A 20,324-nucleotide genomic window follows, 5' to 3' on the forward strand; every position below is an offset into this window, starting at 1 on the left:
AATAATAAAAATTCCAATTTATGTAAGTTAATCTGGTTTATAAGAATCACACTTGCACAGATGATTATTGGTATTTATAATTTTGGTATGATTTTATCATTTGCGTTAATGGTGTTGTTATAAAATAAAATGGAAATCGCTTAACGTTTAATGTATCAATTAATAGATATTGAAAGAATTATTAAAAACTAAAAAGGATCGAGCAGGCCAGATTAGTTATTATTAGTATTAATTACAATTAGTATTAATTAGTCATAATTGTATATTAAAATAATACATCGTTGATGACAACATAAGAAAATAGATTTTATCTTTATTTAGTCATAGATAGATGGTGGTACAACACAGTACCTTTTGTATACAAAAATTAATAAACTACTTATAGTATCTTTGTATGTAAATTTGATTTGGATACTGTGCCCGTTTAGTATTTTTATTTTTAGTCATTACATACAGTGGCGTACTGGCGTGCCCTCAGTCTATATTTCTTTTAATCTATACCTATTTATTTTTAAAATCAAACAATAATCAAAAAAGCATTTATAAAAATCAAAAATATTATTTCATAAAATATGACCAATTTTGATATGAAAATAAGTCAAAATGCAAAACCATCTCAAAGACTCCAAAAATAGCACAACAATTTAAAAATCTCAAAATATATAAAATAAAATATTTAATTTCAAGCTATCATAGTTTATACTAAAAGCTAAATAAAAAAAAATTAACTAATTTAGTTCCCTCGAATTACGAAACGAACTAGTTTACTCTGCTATTTTTTAAACATTTTTCAAGAAATATGCAAATGCTAAAAAATCCTAACCCCAGAGTAATAATACATATAAATTAATTGTGGTTCTATACTGTTCTAGTACCAAAGGCACAAACAAGAGGATTTATTCGACAATAGGAGGGGATTTACATCCTAACTCCCCTCCCCACCTGGACACGCCACTGATAACATACACGTGTTCATAAAAAAATTTAATTAATTTAATATTTCGGATCACATATTTAATACTTGATAACCCTAAAGGTTACAATGATAAATATATCGCATACAAATCTACAATAACGTTAGGTACCTATTGTATGTATATTAAGAATTATGAACATTACTTAAGTATTGACTAGTTGTTCATAAGTTTTGGGTAGGGTAGAGTCGGTAGAGGACTTTTAGAATTTGCATATTTGTTTTAAACAATCACAAAAATATGAGATTACCTATACGTATTAAAAATACGTTTAATGTTAAAACAAAGCTAGATTAGTAATTGTATTCTGCATATAAATGCATATTTTGAGTAGGTTTTGTTGCTCTTATGGCATATTATTTTCATTTTTAATATTTTAATTAATTATGTTATAATTTGGTATGATCAGACAATAGTATGATTAAATCATATCAAAATAAGAAATTTCTAAATACAAATAATAATTTTTTAAGGGCCCCAATCCCTACAGTCTGCAGCGGTGGCGGCAACAGCAGCGGTTACAGCAAAATGTAGCCTGGACACAATTTTACCAGAACTATCAAGACAAAAGAATTTTATCGCCACCCCTGCTGTGTGGCGACCTTTATAAATTTAAATTATTATGTTTTCATATAATTTTTGTTTAAATTAAATTTATTTTTATTCTTTATATAATATTATAATATTATGTGCCTACTTGTTTTCTGGAAGCGCTTGGCCTGTTAGACAATCAGATTAATTTTATTTGTAAATAAATAATTATTGTCATGGCACAAAATAACAACTGATACCTCTGATACCTACGAATCACCAGTGGTCAGACAGACAAAGACAATTACAGCGCTTACTACTATATTTTATGTCTGTGGTTAGAGGTACTCGATTTATTCGCATTTCACATTCGGTGTGTTACTAAACGGTCGTCTTCGCGTTCTGTTTGTGATTTATTTTATTTTTGTACAGTTCTTCGATAAGTAAAAGTTTCATTAGGACTAAACTGTGTATCATTTATATGGCTACGGGCGCTACGGCGGCCATGTTATAATACGTAATTGAATTATGAAGGTAATTGTTATCAGGGGTGTACTCAAGGGGGGGGGGGTCGTGGGGTTTGAACCTCCCCCATGACCTCACTAACCTGTGTAGTCTTATGCGTTAGTGCTTATATATAATATAACTCACAAGAGCAATTTTCTAATAAAAATTTTTTTTTAAAGGGAAAAAATAAACAAAATATATCTATTTTAAATCGTATGTCAACAATCAATATACAACGATTGCATGCATTATCTGTTAAGAACTGTAAGATTAGATAGGTAAATAAGAATATTTTTAAAAAGAAGGTGACAAAGTCCCAGTAATAAAATACAAAATGTTCAAACCCCCCCCCCCCCCCACCATTGAAAACTCCTGAGTACGCCTCTGATTGTTATTCTAATTTATTTATGTATTTTTATAATTAAAAAATTTCTTTTAGTTGCATATCCTCAATGGATACATGATTGTATATTATATGATTTTTTAGTGCTATAAGTATTTTGTTCTGTTATAAGTATTTAAAATTCAGATGAGCGATGTAGTACTGAGTGAGACCACCAGGCACCAATTGAACATTTTTTGGGGTACGCCTACGTACACACTACACGACACACGCCCCGTACTCCACTAATTCGAATATTAAATAATCATAATATTATAACTCCTACCTAAGACATTATAAAACTCATAATTTTGATTTACTCGTCCAAAATTCGATTCTTATGTATCCAAAAATGTTCTGCTTTGAATCACGTTTGACTCGACGATCCACATTTTCACAATAATCAAACATATTAATTTATATTCAAACACTGTACGTCTTACATTGTGACGCAAATTTGGATTATCGGCTCATAGTTTTTGCCTATATCTAGTGCCGTTCGCGTGTACTTCGATTCCGGCCGTATTATACCATGATATATTATAATTATACGAATATTTTTGTTCAAACGTTCAGTGAAGTTTTGCTAAGCTGTAAATAGTACGACTATACTAATCTATGAATATTAATATAGTAATATGTATTTTATCCGATTTACGTATAGATACCGAAATTTTAATTCAATCTTAGTCTCGTCGGGATTGTTTCAACCAGAGTTTCAACGATAATGCAAATTCGAAGAGACCAAAGAGCCCGGCTCTATATAAAACCGGAAATAGAACGATGTTGTTTGGTTAGATTAGAGCTGCTTGTGATGGTATCGCGGCGTTACACAAAAGTCGGACAATACCTTACAACTAACTTATTCTATATACGAAAGTCTGTCCAATGGTGATGAATGATGATAAAGCTTGGCTGGTCCGGAGCGCAATGCAATATTGAACAAACTGGCCACTGGCTACCCACACGGCCACACATATTACAATCATACACCAGACTTTCCACATGTAATGGTTGCTGGAAGGCTGGTGAAGACTGGTCCAGTCTTGCAGATCTCAGGCTGTCGGCGATGTCGCGATGATCACCATGAGTTCAATTTTCACCATAAGGCATGAGTACAGAGTCGCAAGTCTAATGGCCGAATCGGAATTCGCAACGGAGAAAATATACGTCTGCTGCAGGTAGGAACAAAATAAATAAGTACCTAATTTATTGGTAGTTGGGATAACAAATTGATAATATGCATATTGCATACATATAACATTATACGTGAAACGAGAAAGAATTAGGGCCGGCTCAAGCGAAAATGGTGCTCTAGGCAAAACACAATTTTGCTGCTGCTAAAATGACATTATTATCACAGTTTTGAAAATGGACTCATGTCGCCTATCCTTTGAGTCAGGCCTGAAAAGAATACACCAAATTAAATTATGTCACCTCACTAATGAAGACATTCATGGTCAATTGTTATAGTGTTTAACCGTTAATGGGAAAAATTTACATTAGAATTAATATTTTTAGAAACAAATTTTTTTTTTTATGGTTAGGGCTTCGTCAACTGAGGTCATTAGCCTGGGGAACTGTAGGGGAAGGAACTGTAAGGTTTTAACTCGTGGGTTTTTTGGCAGAATTTTGAATGGACACCCGTGGGTTTCTGCCATGCCCGGTTGCCGGTTGGGGGCCGGCGGCCTCTCTCTCCAGACATCGCCAAAATATTATATTTGATGTTTTTGTACTGTTATTATAGATTGTTGAAATTTTAAGTTTTAATTATTTGTGGTAAATTTGTTATTTTTGAGTAAAAACTAAAAAAAAACTCTATAACTTAATACAAGATAATAGATAGGTATGTTGGATTTTGGTTTTCCATTTTGTGATATACTTACACTGTTCAACTTTTATTAATTTATGCATTGTATTTCTAATTAATTATTATAGCTCGGAATGCTCGAAAGGTACTTATAGTTGTAGAGTTCTTGCCTTAAGATTAATTGCAAAAATATTTCTCTTATAGCCTAATATACAAAACTCTTAATTCTAATTGTTTTTGAACGAAGATTTGAGGAAACATTTTCACAGTATCGAGTCGTTTCACGACAGACGAACAATAATTATTATTGCATATACGCTCACATTGTATGGCCGCGACGTAACACAAATTTACGTTTTGGACCATCGTGTCGGCGTATATTTCTTGCCTATACCTATTGGCTATTCCCTAGTCCCGGTCGTATATCATTATTACCATCATTGATTATATATATTATAATAGTAGCCTACCTTTTTAATAATAATATGATAATTTAATTTTTCCTTGAACTGTTCAGAGATTATTGTTCCAAGTCGCAATAAGTTACATTTAAGTAACTCGATAAGTACGTACATATTTTTTTTTTTATAACTCAATGAGAGTTCAGTATTTAAGATAGAATAATTTACGTATATTAGATTATAATTTACCTGCACGAACAAACATATTATATAATACATGGATGACAAAAATATTTATTTAATATTGTATTCGCAATAATACACATCAATTATAATAAAATATGCTAATATTATACTAATAGATAATATAAATATAAAAATATTTTGTATGAAGAAACAAAGATGAAGTGCGTGGTTTTTGTTCAGAGTTTCGATGGCCCAGAAATTATGTATTTGTACCGTGGGTCAAAATAGATTATGTGATATTAGCTATATTTTCATTTTTAATATACTGACAGTTTATTTGTGAATTTTATTTCATTTGTAACATAGATTATGTTATATACAAAATTGGTATATAGGTTCGTTTAATTTAAACAGTGTTTTTTCATAGTTGAAATTTTTATTCGTCGCTGTACATCATTGTTTTACTGGTAGGTATATCGTATTATGACGCGTGTATTAATTTATTTTTTCGTATAATGCGTTTTATGGTTTTAATGTTGCTTATATATACATAGATCAATGCATGTGTTTGTACGTCATACTATAAATAATTCACACGTATGAGATTTTCGTTCTAGCAATATTTGAAACAAAGTCATCTAATTAACAAATCATTTATAGCTTTAAATATAATCATTATGTGCTCACGCTCTATTAGGCCCCAAAAGTGCTTGTAATAAATGATTTGGAACTTGAGATGGTCCTGGAATTGGTGTCTGTGAAGTGTTCTCTTGTCGTACAATAATGATAGTTAAATTAAATACACATTTTACTTTTTAAGTTACAACTACATATTTATTTTTTTATTGAACTTTTTTTTTTTTTTGGTATATATAATGATAATGAATAATGTGTACTATATAAAACTTGTCCTTACTAAATAACATGATAACAAAAACCAATAAATATAATAATATTTATCATACATTTCTGGTTTGAAGCATTATATTTAAATTTACATTTATTTAACGCTGTTACATTATAATTATTTTAATACATATTTAAAAGCTTTTATACAATCAATTTGAAAATAACCACTATTTATTTTAAATTTAACATTAATGACATATGATATGAGGTTCAAGTTCTAATATAAATCAAAATACCTACTTATCTATAATTGACTTACAAGGAGCAATGCCCCTCACATACCACTTAAGACTTAACATAATACCACGTGTTATAATTTTAATCTTTGATCACTATATATAGATACAAATATTTATCTTTTATTTTTTTAAATGTATACATTGTAATATTAAAAGATAGAAAAACTAAAATAATATACAAAAATTGTAGACATTTTGTATTCGAACATAAAATAACAGAAATAATGTCTCTATATATAACTAATATATTTTAAATAATTAATATTTCATATCATCTGCTTTCTTTTCTATCGGAATAATATGAGATTAATTTGAAAATACTCTAATAATCTATGAAATATATTATATATTATATAAATTTTAGTTTATAGAAAATTATAAGCTTGTGAAAAATTTAGGTTTTATATTTTATTTCGAATTTAAGGTTACGTTTTTGTCAAGTGGTATTAACTATAATTCAATAATAGGTACTGTTACATTTAACGTTATACCTATAATTTTTAAGTAATTTTCAGTTGTGATGTAGCAATAGATTTTCAATAATTGTAACATTACAATATACCCATTATTGAAAATACAAACGTATATATGATCGAACTTATTAGGTATGCGCATCTGATTCGTTGTTATGTATTTTGGATATTAACCCTATCATCCATAAAACATTTAAACGTATTCTAGTGATTTTATATAGGTATATATATATTACGCATGACAAATTTTGTGTTGAAGACATAACAATATTATTGTTATTTCAAATGCGTTATAAATTATATAGTTGACTGATGAATGGAAATATGTTTTCATTATTATTATTCTATTATTATTATATAATCATGGTAGAAGCATACCCTATGTTTTAATACGACTTCTACTGAGTAGCCTATATGGTATATAGATATTTTGATTATTTCATGTCGTGCCTTAAAAACTTAACGTTTCTTCAGTTTTCAACAAAATATGGTAGGATTTACCTAAACGCACAGAGTATATCGAGAAAACGTAAAAATAAAAATGAATCATGTATTACATATTTGTCTGATGAGACACACACAATATAAATGTAATATACAGTGAAATCACCCTTATAGCGGAACCTCTTAATAACGGATACCTAAAAATAGCAAAGATTTTTTTTTGTTAAGAGAACAAACTACAAACTTTTTATAAATTTGATAACCTCTTAATATAATAATATTATAACGTGTTTTTTATAATTTAAATGAATATTATCAATTATTTATCGACAGATAATAAAAATTGGGAATGATAATAATATACAACAAATAGTTAATATTCCGTAAGTATCATTAAATAACATAAAAATGTCTCAATAAAATATTAATCCAACAAATAAATAAAATGTAACAAAATTTTTTTTAAATGTAAGTTGCTTGTTTTTCACGGTACTCGTTGAATAAATTATAAATGACTTCACTAATCGAATATAAATATGATATACGGTTTAGTTAGTTTGTATTAAATAAAAGCTTATAAAAATTTAGGTTTTAGGTACATTTTACTTCATATTCAAGTTGTCCATTTTTGTCAAGTGGCAATAATTTTAAAACTACACTGCCACATTTTACGGCGTACCTCAAGCCACTGACAAAACTAATTTTACAAATCAATCCTTTTATGACTGAGTTTGTGTATTGCACTTGAAATTTTTCACATTTTGTTTTTTCAAGATAATAAAATTGGGTATAGTCAATTGTAAATACTCTTGTGGAGCTTCCAGTTCTAACTATATATCTATTTGAAAAAACGCTTAATAAATCATTTAACTTTTCGTTATTGACGAGGCTGCTGTAAATGGCACCAGTTAACTCATCATCACTTATATTCAAATCAGTTACCGAGAGTGAATTCAAGAGTTCTTCATTATACGTAATCGAATTATGGTATTCATTATGGTCACTATCAAAATTTTTCCACTCTTCTACTTGGTATTCAAAATCTGATGGGAGAAATACCACAGATTCTGTTGAATTCAGAAACATTAAATTGTTTTTTATAAAAAAGTTTGAAATCGCATCACAATCTTTTGATAATACAGAGGTGAAAGTAAAATAAAATAAAATAAAAACCGAAACTAATTTTTTCATAGAACTCATCATTATTTAGTATTTCAAATAAAGTTTTGCAAATCGAGATAAATTTATCATTTATTTTAATAATTTTTTATTTAACTTAATTTTTAAACTAAGTAGTTATGATAACTTTATAAAAGTTGTGATTAATGACTTTTTTTTAAATTTTATTATTATGGTTTTAATCGTTTTTAGGTATGACCAATAGATCTACAAATACTACAATAATATAAATTTTACTTGCTAGTTTAGACAGAGAATTATATATAGCTATTATTAAAAATACTTACGACTTTTCTGCTACCCTCAGAAGAATAGTCTTGGTTTTGGATATTGTGGAAAAAAGTCAAAGTTTAAATTTGGTAATAATAGTACAATTTTATAACGAATTCTTGTTACTTTTTCAAAGTCTTTAAGAACACTAAAAATAAAATGTACCAATTCTACTCAGTAACAGAGAATGTATCTTGTTATTATTGGCTCGATCTTATCAAAACAGGCTTCTCGGGGTTTTCCATACAATTATAGGATGTGCCGAAGATAAAATATTCATAAATCGAGTAGGTTATGGTAATGATTATTTAAATAAACTGGTTACTAATGTTACTATAAGGTATTTTTTATTGGTATTTTAATGCGCTAATTGCTAATGTGTATTATTTTACGCCAAATTTGTAAGTAATTTAAAAACAAATTGTATCAAAACTCAAAAGTGATTAAAACTCTAAAACGGTAAATTTCAGATGTATATTTTAACAAATATTCCCAGATACTATGAGACTATCTAAAAATATAATATATAACCTATAAATCTTTGTTATAATTATGTAGAAATTTGGATGCTTTTCATTTAAAGTATAGGTACAATGAGGTTCCAGTGGAATTGCGGTATTATAACATACATTCTGCAACAAGTTTACACATGATTATAATATATAAATTATATCTAACGACTAACACGAGATTTTACGTATGAGTTATGATTATTTTGGTTTTAAAACATAATTATATTAATTATTATGTCATATTTATATTGTTACATATTATATACATAGATCCATGAAAATTTGTTTTAATGATTCTTATTATTAAATTTGTATCTTTTTGTATGTTGTATTAATATTATTTTCATCAGTAAATTTCAAACACTCGGATCTATAGGTACAGGATAATATATAATTAATAATATCAACAATAAATTTGTCTTATTAAAAAGTTTCAGTAGGTAAATTAATATTACAAAAAAGTGAGTAGTTTTGAATTATCGTTTTATGTTAAAATTACGACGTACAGAAACAGACTAAATATGAATTCTAATAATTAAAGGTTGTTTACTCGTTTTTAATTTTTATTTTCAAATCCTAACCAATCAAGCTATTATCTAATTGGCTTGACCTTGATGCTGTGTACAAAACTGGATTCCTAGATTTTAACATAATTTTTTAAGATTTCAAAATATCATTTATTTTAACAATAAAGGTACTGGTTTACTTGGGCATTTATATTTTCTGAGCAATACATTTTGGTTTAAATTATTCGTCAGAATCAGTCTTAACTCATGAGTATAACGACATAACCTATGTATATTAAGGCATGAAAAATCAACAAGCTATTATGGTGAGCAAAAATGCTGGATGATAAATATTAAAAAAATGTTTATGATGTATTTTATGTCGATATTTAGTTTTGATTTAGCAGGTATAGGTACGCCTTTAAATATTATTTTATGCAATAGGAACTTGAAAAGTATTATATATTGTCTTTTTTTTCAATGCTTGAATATACATTTTGTGTTTAAGATTTATGTCTGTCTTAAATTGTCAAAAATGATTTCTGATTTTTTAGTTTGTGTAATATTTTATTCAAGAGTGTGGAAAAACTTCTGCGATCATTATTGAATAATTTTAAAGATATTTGGTATCATGGAAATTAATTTTTGCAAAACATTGAGGTAAAGTCTAAACCATATTATACATTTTGATAACGTTTTCCCTTATAGCACAATTGTACTTTACACAATATCTATAATATTATACGTACATTAATTAATATAAGACTAGGTATAGGATCATTTTAATTAATATTAATTTTCTTAGAAATATTTATCTAATTTATTGATACATCATAATGTTATATTTTTGAAATAATATTTGAAATATGATTTATGAATATCATAAATAACTATTTATTTTGAATTATACGGTTAAAAATGATTTCATTGAATGATATAATATTATTTTAGTTTAGTCTTGTGAAAATTAGTGTAAGGAAAATCTTTAGGTGATACATTGTATTTCGGCTTCAAGTTCACCTATTTCGTTGATAGGCATAAATTCTAATCCGATTTTTCCGCAATTAACCTTATATCTTACTCCAGCCACATATTTGATTTTGCAAATCAATCCTTCTATTCTTGTCGATGTGTATTGAATTTGAAATTTATCACAATTTTTAGATACAACATTTATATTGTTGATATATTTAAACGAAAATACTCTTGTCCCGTTTTCAGTCAAAATGATATATCTGTTTGGGAAAACTGTTATGATTTCTTGTGATAATTGATTGTCAACAAAACTTCTGTAAATTGCATTCGTCAATTGTTTATCACTTATATCCAAATCAGTGTTAGAGAGGGACAGTTTGTATTCGTCATTATACGTAATCAAATTATAGTACACATTGTCATCTTTTACATTTGCCCAGGTTTCTAAATAAGGTTCTAAATTGGAATACGGAATAAATATAACGGATTCCGTTGCATTCATCATATACATTTTATTACTTATTAAAAAATCTGAAATTAATTCACAACCTATCGATAATACACCGTATACAATAAAATTGGCGAGAATAAAAACCGAAACTATATTTTTAATACTACTCATTTCGAAATACTTAAAATTAATGATTTGATATGGTATTATAAATTATAAAATATTTTATTTCAAATTTGAAATTGTGTATAAATTAAATTTTAATCCAAAAAGATGTGAATATTTTTAAACTAGATGTGTATGATATGATTTATTTTTATAATTTGTATTATGTTTATATGGTTTTAGTTACAATCAACTACCTATATAATATAATATCCTACCTACTAATGATGCGATACGTAATTATTAGTTACTCGATAGCTCGACACAAAATTTCAAATTATTTTCAATTAATATATCTAGTTCTGGATTTAAATTTTTCCAATTATAACATTTCAAAAAAGCTATTATTAAAAATACTTACAATCGATATTTTGTCTTCGGAAGTGTCGTTTTTTGATATTAGCAGAAAAAAATATTTTTAATTTAAAAATAATAGTAATATGTTATGACGAATTTTTTTATACCACAAGTCTCTTACAACACTAAAATGAAAATGAACTGTCTACTCGTATTTATATCTCAACCCTACTCATCCTCATCGACTGTGTGTAGGTGTAATTGGCTTTGATTTTATAAAAACTGGCTTCTTAAATTTTTCCCATGTAGTACTAAAGGTGTCTGTTTATTAAAGAGGGGCGGGAATATTAATATACGACATCAGTCTGTCGATGAATTTTGAGTTTTTCACAAACTATATAATATTATTAATTATTATAATATTATAAAATATTACACTATTACAGTATTATAGAATTAATAAATTGATATATCCATAGTCAAAATTATATATTGATTATAATTATCAAATCATGCTTTGATTATTGTAATTTAAAAAAAAGAATAGCACGTTAATTAACCTTAGATAAATACCGCTAACAAACACCTGATATATTCTTTACTTTCATTATTGAGATGGAGGTTATTTCTGCCTCCTGCTGAGGGTTTCACCTTATTTGGCCTCCCAAAATTTGCTTAAACTTGAAATAAAAAATATAAGATGCAATCGTTTTATTTAAAATCAAGAGATTCCGCTTAACTTGAAAGATATTTACGGGCAAATAAAGTGAAGGTCAGTTGTAATTATTATACGTGACGTAGTAAGTAGCAAAATACTGCGCAAAATGATTGACGATTATACCCAGAGGATTGATAAATCGTAATTTAAAATTGTTATTTTTTTCCGCTTTATTTAAAAACCAGAGGTAGCCGCCAAACGAGTTGTTGTTGATACCTATGACGTATGCTTATAAATGGATGGGATGGTATAAAAACCAGTATAATTTATTAAAATATGTTTAATGTAATTATCGCGATTGAGCGTATTTTGTTTCATGTAGAATACATTAAAAATATTTAAACTGGATAAAAATAAAAGCTACGTATAGTACCATACTTTTTAATAGATCTTGGTTGAATAATTTTATATTAAAACACTTGCTTTGTCGGCATAGTTATAAACTATTTTTAAGTTTTTAACCATGTGAAATATAAAAATAAAATTTAAGCCAATTTATTTCGAGAAAAAGTAATAGTTCTTTATTTAAAAAGTTCCAGGTCAAAATATCTCTGCAAAAATATCTTAGATTTAAAATATCTCCAGTAAAAAACATCTGTGGTACAAAGTGTCTCCGTTTGAAAATATTTTAAGAATTTTAATGCTTTTATAACAATAATTATTAAAAGTAGGTAAAAAATATATTTTTATATACTATAAATTATAAACTATATCTTGGTTAGAATTTATATTTACTTTGTATTACATATTAGGTATTACTTACAATTTAATTATATATAAATCGTTCACAACTTTAAATTGTAAATAAAATATATTTTACGTTTACGACTAATGGCCGTTGTTGCCGATGTCTTTTGATCAATAAAAAAAAATATATTTATATATTTTAGTGATAAGTTTTTATTGTCTGTGGATTATTTTCTGTTTTCTCACTGTATTTCTATAAAATTCGCTGAATTATAAAACATTTGATTATATAATAAATAATTTATTTTGTACTTGTAATAACAATAATAACATATTATTAAATATTATTAAATATAATAATTATTAAAATATTTTAATGGGAGATATTTTAAATCAAAGATATTTTTGACTAAAGATTCTATGACCGGTCGCCGATAAATAATAAATATAATACTAGTTAAATAATATAAGTTACAATTAATACGTAATTAAAAATACAATAACTATAAATTATTTTTATAGCCATCAGCAAAGACATAATATTTTATTCAAAAATAACTAAGTACACGACATTTAATATGAAAAACGCTGATAAACTATACAGTCGAGCACATATTCTTAACAGTTTTTGTTTCTATCGTGCAATCGTTCTTTAATGGCTAGGTACCACATATTCTCAAAATTATTGATATACCTAAGTTGATTGAGTAGTGTTCATTGTATGTTTTTACACTTTAAAATCCAGTAAAAGGTGATGATATCGTTTGCTGTGTCTTAGATTCTGAAATGTACCTATTTATTATTCTCTTTTAGTACAATTAATTTTTGGATAGAAATAGTGCCCAAAACCTTTCCCTTGTTGTTTTCAATGATTGTCACTGGGACGTGGTCTTGACTCCCGGTCAAACGACATTTAGATTCAAATGATTTGCTTCATACTCACCGTCAGCGATACCAGCGTGCTCACCGACTGGAGCTATAGGGGCATGCTGCGGAATCAAGCCACACAGACAACCGTGGTTAGGAACGGTAATAGGTCTGTCTCTTCGTATACTCACACGCTACCTCAGCTCCGTCCGTACTTTACTCATAAATTCCTGGCATTATTCAAATGATTGGTTTTTTTTTTTTTATTTCTACTAAATTATAGAGACACGACAACTAAGTTATTTTTGAATATAATATTTTGTCCTATTTGGCTTTATTTTTGGCATTGCTAACGACGCGTCAGCCTCATCTTGCTGCATCAATATTTATTTTTGTTTGTTAAATCAAACAACACACCGTTGATGAAGTTGGCATTTGCTCGATCGCATAATTTTTTTTTTCGATTAACAGTAACCTAGTAACGTTGAACACCTTATTTCGTATTAATTAACGGTTATGTAAATTCACTCCAACCAGCTATAACTATACGGACATGTCAAAACGGATACTCCGCAGGCCATATTGTCATCTAGTTGAAACTTTTAAAAATTATTACACGTTTCAAACAATTTTTAATAAATATCTACTAGAATAAATATTATATTGACGTATATTATGTACTATGTGTATATACATATAGAGTTAACTTAACTCATAAAATATAGGTTTTAGAGTATAAAGGTTGATTTTTATTTCTTATACAATATCTGCATATAGAAGTCATGTTAAGTGAGAATTTAGTCTGTAGTATTGATTTTTTACAGAAAATATTGTTGTGTATATGATGGTTCTTGATCTTTAACACGTTATTAATTTCATCGTTTACTTTCTTTGCATTGGATTTGAGATACTATTCGACTATAACCATGGAGTTTATTATATATGAGTATATAAAAGTATAATTTAAATTAATATTTCCATGTAATGTTTATAGCTCGGTCCATTAAACTTTATCATTTAAAAAAAGAAAACCATAGTGTGTATTTAAAAAATAAAAATAAAAATGATATTTTAATGACTTATATAACATTATTAATTAACACTATTAATACAAAAAATACACTACACAAGAACGATTGTCAATCAATGTTTAGTCTAAGTACACTGTTAAATCATTTTAATCTGTACATATTGTCTCGCATTGGGCATAACCATTTTCATCAATGGGAATTAATAACAATTTGACTTTGTCACATTTAATGTTGTATCGTACACCAGTAGTGTACATAAATTTGCAAATCAAACCTGATATCGCTGATTCTTTATTTCGAACCATAAAGTTTATACAATTTGGTTTTAATATATTATATCTGACGCCATATTCTAATGAAAAGGCTATAGAGTTTCTAGCGTTTGTACGTACAGTGTATCTATCAGGAGAAACACTTAGTACATCACTTGAAAGTTTGTTATCAATGAGACTTTTATAAACGGCTTTGGATAATTCTTCATCATTAATAACCAATTTAGTTTTCAAGAGTGACTGTACTCTTTTACTATTAAAACTAACTTCGTTTCTTACAAAACAATCTTCGCCTTCTACACAAGTCGGAGTTTTCCACTCGGCCTCTCTAAACTTATTATAGTTAAATAATGTGGGAAGAAATACAACTGATTCTGTTGCATTAAACATAATTAAATTTTTTTCTAAGAAAAAATTCGACATTGCGTCACAATCTTCCGCTTTAATTGACAAGGTGAAATTGATAACAATAAAAACTGTATGGAAAATTAAATTATCTATAAAAGACGACATTTTTGTTATTACAAAAATTACGATAAAAATGAAATTTACGGCAATGAAATATTAAGAGCACGTAATTTATGGTTATTATCATAAATCCGGGAATAGTGTTATGATTACAAAATATTATAAATTCACAAACAACATACTTACGAAGTGTTCACGAGTTCATGTACCGGAAAAATGTCTAAGATGTTGTCAAAAAAAAAAAATGTAGATTTAAATCAAGACTTATGATAAAATAACTAAGTAAAGTTTCACTAGGTATAACAATAAAAATAGGTTAGGTATATAGTATATAGTATATAGTATATCTTACGCTTATTAAACGTATACTAAGAATAAAATGTACGCCATAGTGGTATTTATATCCAAACGTTGCCCGGCCTCAATAACCGTCTTGAAATCTAATTGGCTTGAACATAAACGTGATACAAAACTTATTTCTGAAATGAAAAGAATCATTCAATTTACATATACCTACAGGATGTTTCGCGCATTTTTATATGTATAGTATGTTTATACTAATTCACACTTTAAGAATATATTAAACTAATTTATTATTTATTTAACTGTTTACAAAGAGGATATGTATTAGTTTTGACGTTTTGCTACTTTGCTAGTTTTGTTGAGAAAGTGATTAGTGATTTAATTCTGATGTTAGCCTTAGCCGTTATAATATACAGTGCCGTGGTAAGCCACTGGAGACACACGTCATACCTTACCTTTTCATAAATCTATTCCCCTCCCAATAAAAGGTAATGGCAGTGAAAGATGGTTTTTTGTCGCTTAGCCACTTGGATAAGATATGGTGGGGACATCCCCTCTAGAACTTGTATACAAAGAAGTAGATAGGTAATAAGTTCATATACATTTACTTTATATACAATATAATGTAAATTATATTTCGTTGGTATGACGTATTGACGTATAAAAACGAATTGATCTTGTGGATATATTGTACAACTAATTAGTGTATAATAATAAATTATTCATGTATTTTGAGTTACACAAAATAAAACAAAATCAATTTTGTCGAAAATAAGTTTTGTATAAAAATTCCCGTTATTCATACCTAATTTTATGGGCGATTGTAAACTCTCTCGGGTCTACTCCAGTACTACGACCTGACGGAAACGGCCGTGTAAACTCTCCCGGGTTTATTCCTGTACTACCTAACGGAAATATGTAAACTCTCCCAGATCTATTCCTGTACTATCTGATGGAAATATGTTAACTCTCCCAGGTCTAGTAAAAATCATAAAAGAAATTTAATATGCATTTAAGTTGCGTTTAAAAATAGTCGATCATATATTATAATAACAATATAAATTAATGTCTTTAGATGCTATGAGCTATAATAATATAGTCAAAATTGAAAATACAATAAAAAATAAAATTTCAAAAAATCTAATATACATTTAAGTTTCTTTTAAAAATAATAATGATATAAGTTACAAATACAAAATATACGTATAAAAATGTTAAAATTATTGTTTTTGATAATAATAATAACATACAGATTTTAAAAAAGTTAGGGAATCTATTTTTTTTCCTAAAAAAATGTTTTAATATTTAAAACAACTCGGGAGAGTTAACAATTTAACATACTTCCTACAGGTAACTATAAAGTTAACCCGGGAGAGTTAACACATTTACTTTAGGTAAACATAATTTTGACCCAGGAGAGTTTACACATTTACTTCAGGTAAACATAATATTAACTCGGGAGAGTTTAACATAAAATCGGGAGAGTTTACCACCGCCCAATTTTATAATTTTTTTAAATCTTAGAATTTTTATACTATTAAAAACTAATCCCTAACCTTCAGACCCACAAAAAAAATATTTTCAACCTTATATTATTCAATAATATGTTTAATTATTTGATTTTAATTACCTACTCAATAAGTAGAATAGGTAATGATTATTGAAAACAATCTGAAGTATTAAGAATTCTTTTGCATTCTGAAAAGTATTTTATTTCTAAATACAAATATGTCTAAGAAAGTTTTTAAATACTTTATTTAAAAGCTATAAAAGTATTTAATTATGTTTGCTCAAATATTTTACAAGACTGTACTTATTAATTGAATGCATAACACATATAATGCTATATTTTTATTAATAAAATATTAATATTTTCGATAAAAACAATAATTACAGTATTTTTCATACCTAGTAAAAATTACCTACTTTAGTAGGAATATCCGAATATACAATATATACCATAAAATATACTAATAGTAATATAGACCGATAGTCCACTTTTGCGCAGAATCGTTTTTCTTATTTAATGACTATTATAATTAAATTCAAATTTAACATAGTATATATTGTAGATACAATCACACAGAGACTTATCGATGAACAGTTACCTACTTACTTTACTACCTGCAGTAATATACCTATTAGTGGATAACGGATCAATGTGCGTTTTTGAAAAATGTAAAAAAATGTATTATTATCATAGATTTACAAAGGAGGCCATTTAAAATTAAAAAATGTATTACAATTATAAATTAAAAAAAATAATAATATAAATTCACAAAGGAGGAACTCAGAAATATCTTTTTATTATTAGCAACGTACTAATATAATATTATTATTTATTTGATATTATATTAGTATGATATAAAATGTCTCGCCAAGTGTAGTTATTTCCTAAAATATTTCCAAAAATAGATCATCTATCATGAGCTAAACACGATAACTATATGCGGGGCGATAACAAACAAGTACCAATATATATGTATATATTTTTTTTTTTTTTAATTTGATTTACCATTACTCTCCAGTCTCCATATAGTATATTATTCCGGTGGTTTCTAGAGCCTAATGATTAATGCTTGAACACAATTTTTGGTAATATTTAAAAAAATATTATATTTCATAATAATTATCATCATTATAATTATGGTATAAGTGGTATAGTGGTTCTAGTGGCCACTTTAAGATTGACGATTGTTGTATATTTGGTACTCGCGTATTTTATATGGAACTTTAACGCTGGCCATTCTCCAATTGGCTCGGAGTACGTGTTTACGCTTTAACTTGGCTTGACAACCGAGATAACAATAATAAAATGTATTAGTCCTGCAGTATTATGTTCTTCTAACCGTTCGGCGTTCATTGTAACTGGTTTGATACCATGCTCGGACATAATATACTATACAGTAGTAAATTAAATAATATGGCTCACGATTCATGACGCTTTCGCCGCGGGTATAACATGCAGTAAAACCGGTGCTAATTTAATATAAATATGTAGGTTCTACATAGAAATATTTTTTTATGCAAAATTGACTTGACCTTAGTAAGATTAGTTTGATCTGATATACGATTTCAATCCTTATCTGAAGTACTGAAGTAATGATATACATTATAAACATAATATAACATTTTCATCACCACTTTAGATTTTATGGTTAATTTTTATAATATCTTGTAAATCTTACTCTTCTAAAATCAGATTAGGCTGCAGATTAATACTGTTTGCTTCTGTTCAATCAAATAGGTACTTACCTATATGGCTATACGTGGTGTTTTTCCATTTCTCATGTTTTCCCAGATCGATGTCGTATATAAGTATCTAATAATGCAAGGCCTTTTTTTGTTCAGAGTAAAATTTAGGCAACGTTGGAAGGCAATTTGTATACAAATTATTGACTTTTGTGACTTCGGTAGGCAACTAGTGTGCATCCAAAACATAATAAAGATGCATGGAGAAAATAATTAGTAAATTAATAGAAACATTGTGTTAAATTATATTTTTGTTCATTAAATAAGACTATTTTTTAAAAACTTATATATTCAGATAAACCATCTGTACACAAAATGCATGATAAGAATATTTGATAAATTACATACATGTATGTGGAAATAAGAAAACATAAAAAAAAACACTGACGAAAGAAACCACTCGTTAGGGGCACTTTGATTTGAATATTTGATTACATTACTTATTGTATGTACCTATTCAGTAGTTATTTAAGTACGGTATTCAGGAGGTCACGAAACCGTGTTCTTTTTAGCCTGCACCAGAGGTTGTCGGGAAATTTCAAATTTGATATGCGTGTGAATCGTATGATTATTATTAGTGGATTATAAAATAAAATATTAACTTATATTATACTAAATAACGTACAAAATATTTGTTTTTGTTTTCTGTATTAGTATGGCAAAACACATTTACATATAATAATGAATATTACAAATAAAAAAATAATTTTGACCATATAGTCATCGTATGAAATTTTCAACGGGGCATAACAAACACACACACACACACACATATATAAATATACTATATAGATGCATGGTTGTGAAAACATGTTTTTTATAGATTGACACCGGTAGGCGGGATTATGGAGATGAATACGGATAAAAACATATTAATATAATTCTTATCTGAGCTTCGGCACGTTAATGATTGTATACAATGTACATTTATTTCTTAACTTATTTTATTTTTTGCTTATTTTGTTTCCATTTTAAATAAGAGTCATAATTTGGACGCTGTCGACGCCACGGCCCCATATCACCTGCGGGTCACCTGGCACGTCATCTTTTAACTTATTATTAAGATAAGTATGATGAAAATGATTTTTTTTTTAATATTGATTTTTAAAATATGTACCTATTGAGTTGGAGGATGGTTTAAATTAAATTTCAGGAAAGATCGGAAACAGTCGATATTACATTATATATATATATTTTTTTTAAGTCGTATAACCATATTTGGTTTAGAAGGGTTGATGGGGTGAATAGGGATATGAGTGTCACACATTTTTATATGGTATGGATGAGCATGTATAAAATGAAGATTTTTATAAAAAATTTTCTTAACTCTAATATACTATATGATATCATGTAGGTATAGGACTAACATATACAAATTATACATAATTACATAAATATAATTAATATAGTATAAATATTTAAGAAATCATAATTAAAAACTTAAGAATGGGGGAGGGGTAATCTTCCGGTCTTTCCTCTCACCACTCTCGGGACGCCCATGCATTGAGAAGAGTA

The 20,324-nt window shown here is 27.4% G+C and overlaps 1 protein-coding gene across 6 annotated transcripts; it reads right to left on the bottom strand.

The window, feature by feature from the left end:
- Nucleotides 1–293: 293 nt before the first annotated feature.
- On the bottom strand, nucleotides 294–15,758 carry LOC107166394 (uncharacterized). Of its 6 annotated transcripts, none has more exons than XR_016190863.1 (3): nucleotides 15,437–15,758; nucleotides 3,650–3,798; nucleotides 294–3,569 (listed from the first exon to the last, which is right to left on the bottom strand). XR_016190863.1 is itself a non-coding variant. In XM_015515040.2 (2 exons), the coding sequence occupies exon 2, from the start codon at nucleotides 8,057–8,059 to the stop codon at nucleotides 7,448–7,450; it is 612 nt and encodes a 203-aa protein (XP_015370526.2). In that variant the 5' UTR covers nucleotides 8,060–8,937; nucleotides 11,276–11,633; the 3' UTR covers nucleotides 4,884–7,447. The 6 variants fall into 6 exon arrangements, 2 of the variants coding, with proteins under 2 accessions (XP_015370526.2, XP_089079156.1); XR_016190862.1 differs by having other exon boundaries at nucleotides 15,441–15,748; XR_001506131.2 differs by lacking the exon at nucleotides 15,437–15,758 and adding an exon at nucleotides 11,276–12,549 and having other exon boundaries at nucleotides 294–3,566.
- Nucleotides 15,759–20,324: the final 4,566 nt, after the last annotated feature.

Source organism: Diuraphis noxia, unplaced genomic scaffold (assembly GCF_037042655.1).
Source record: "Diuraphis noxia isolate RWA-SAM2 unplaced genomic scaffold, SU_Dnox_SAM2 contig0003, whole genome shotgun sequence".
Taxonomy (NCBI): domain Eukaryota; kingdom Metazoa; phylum Arthropoda; class Insecta; order Hemiptera; family Aphididae; genus Diuraphis; species Diuraphis noxia.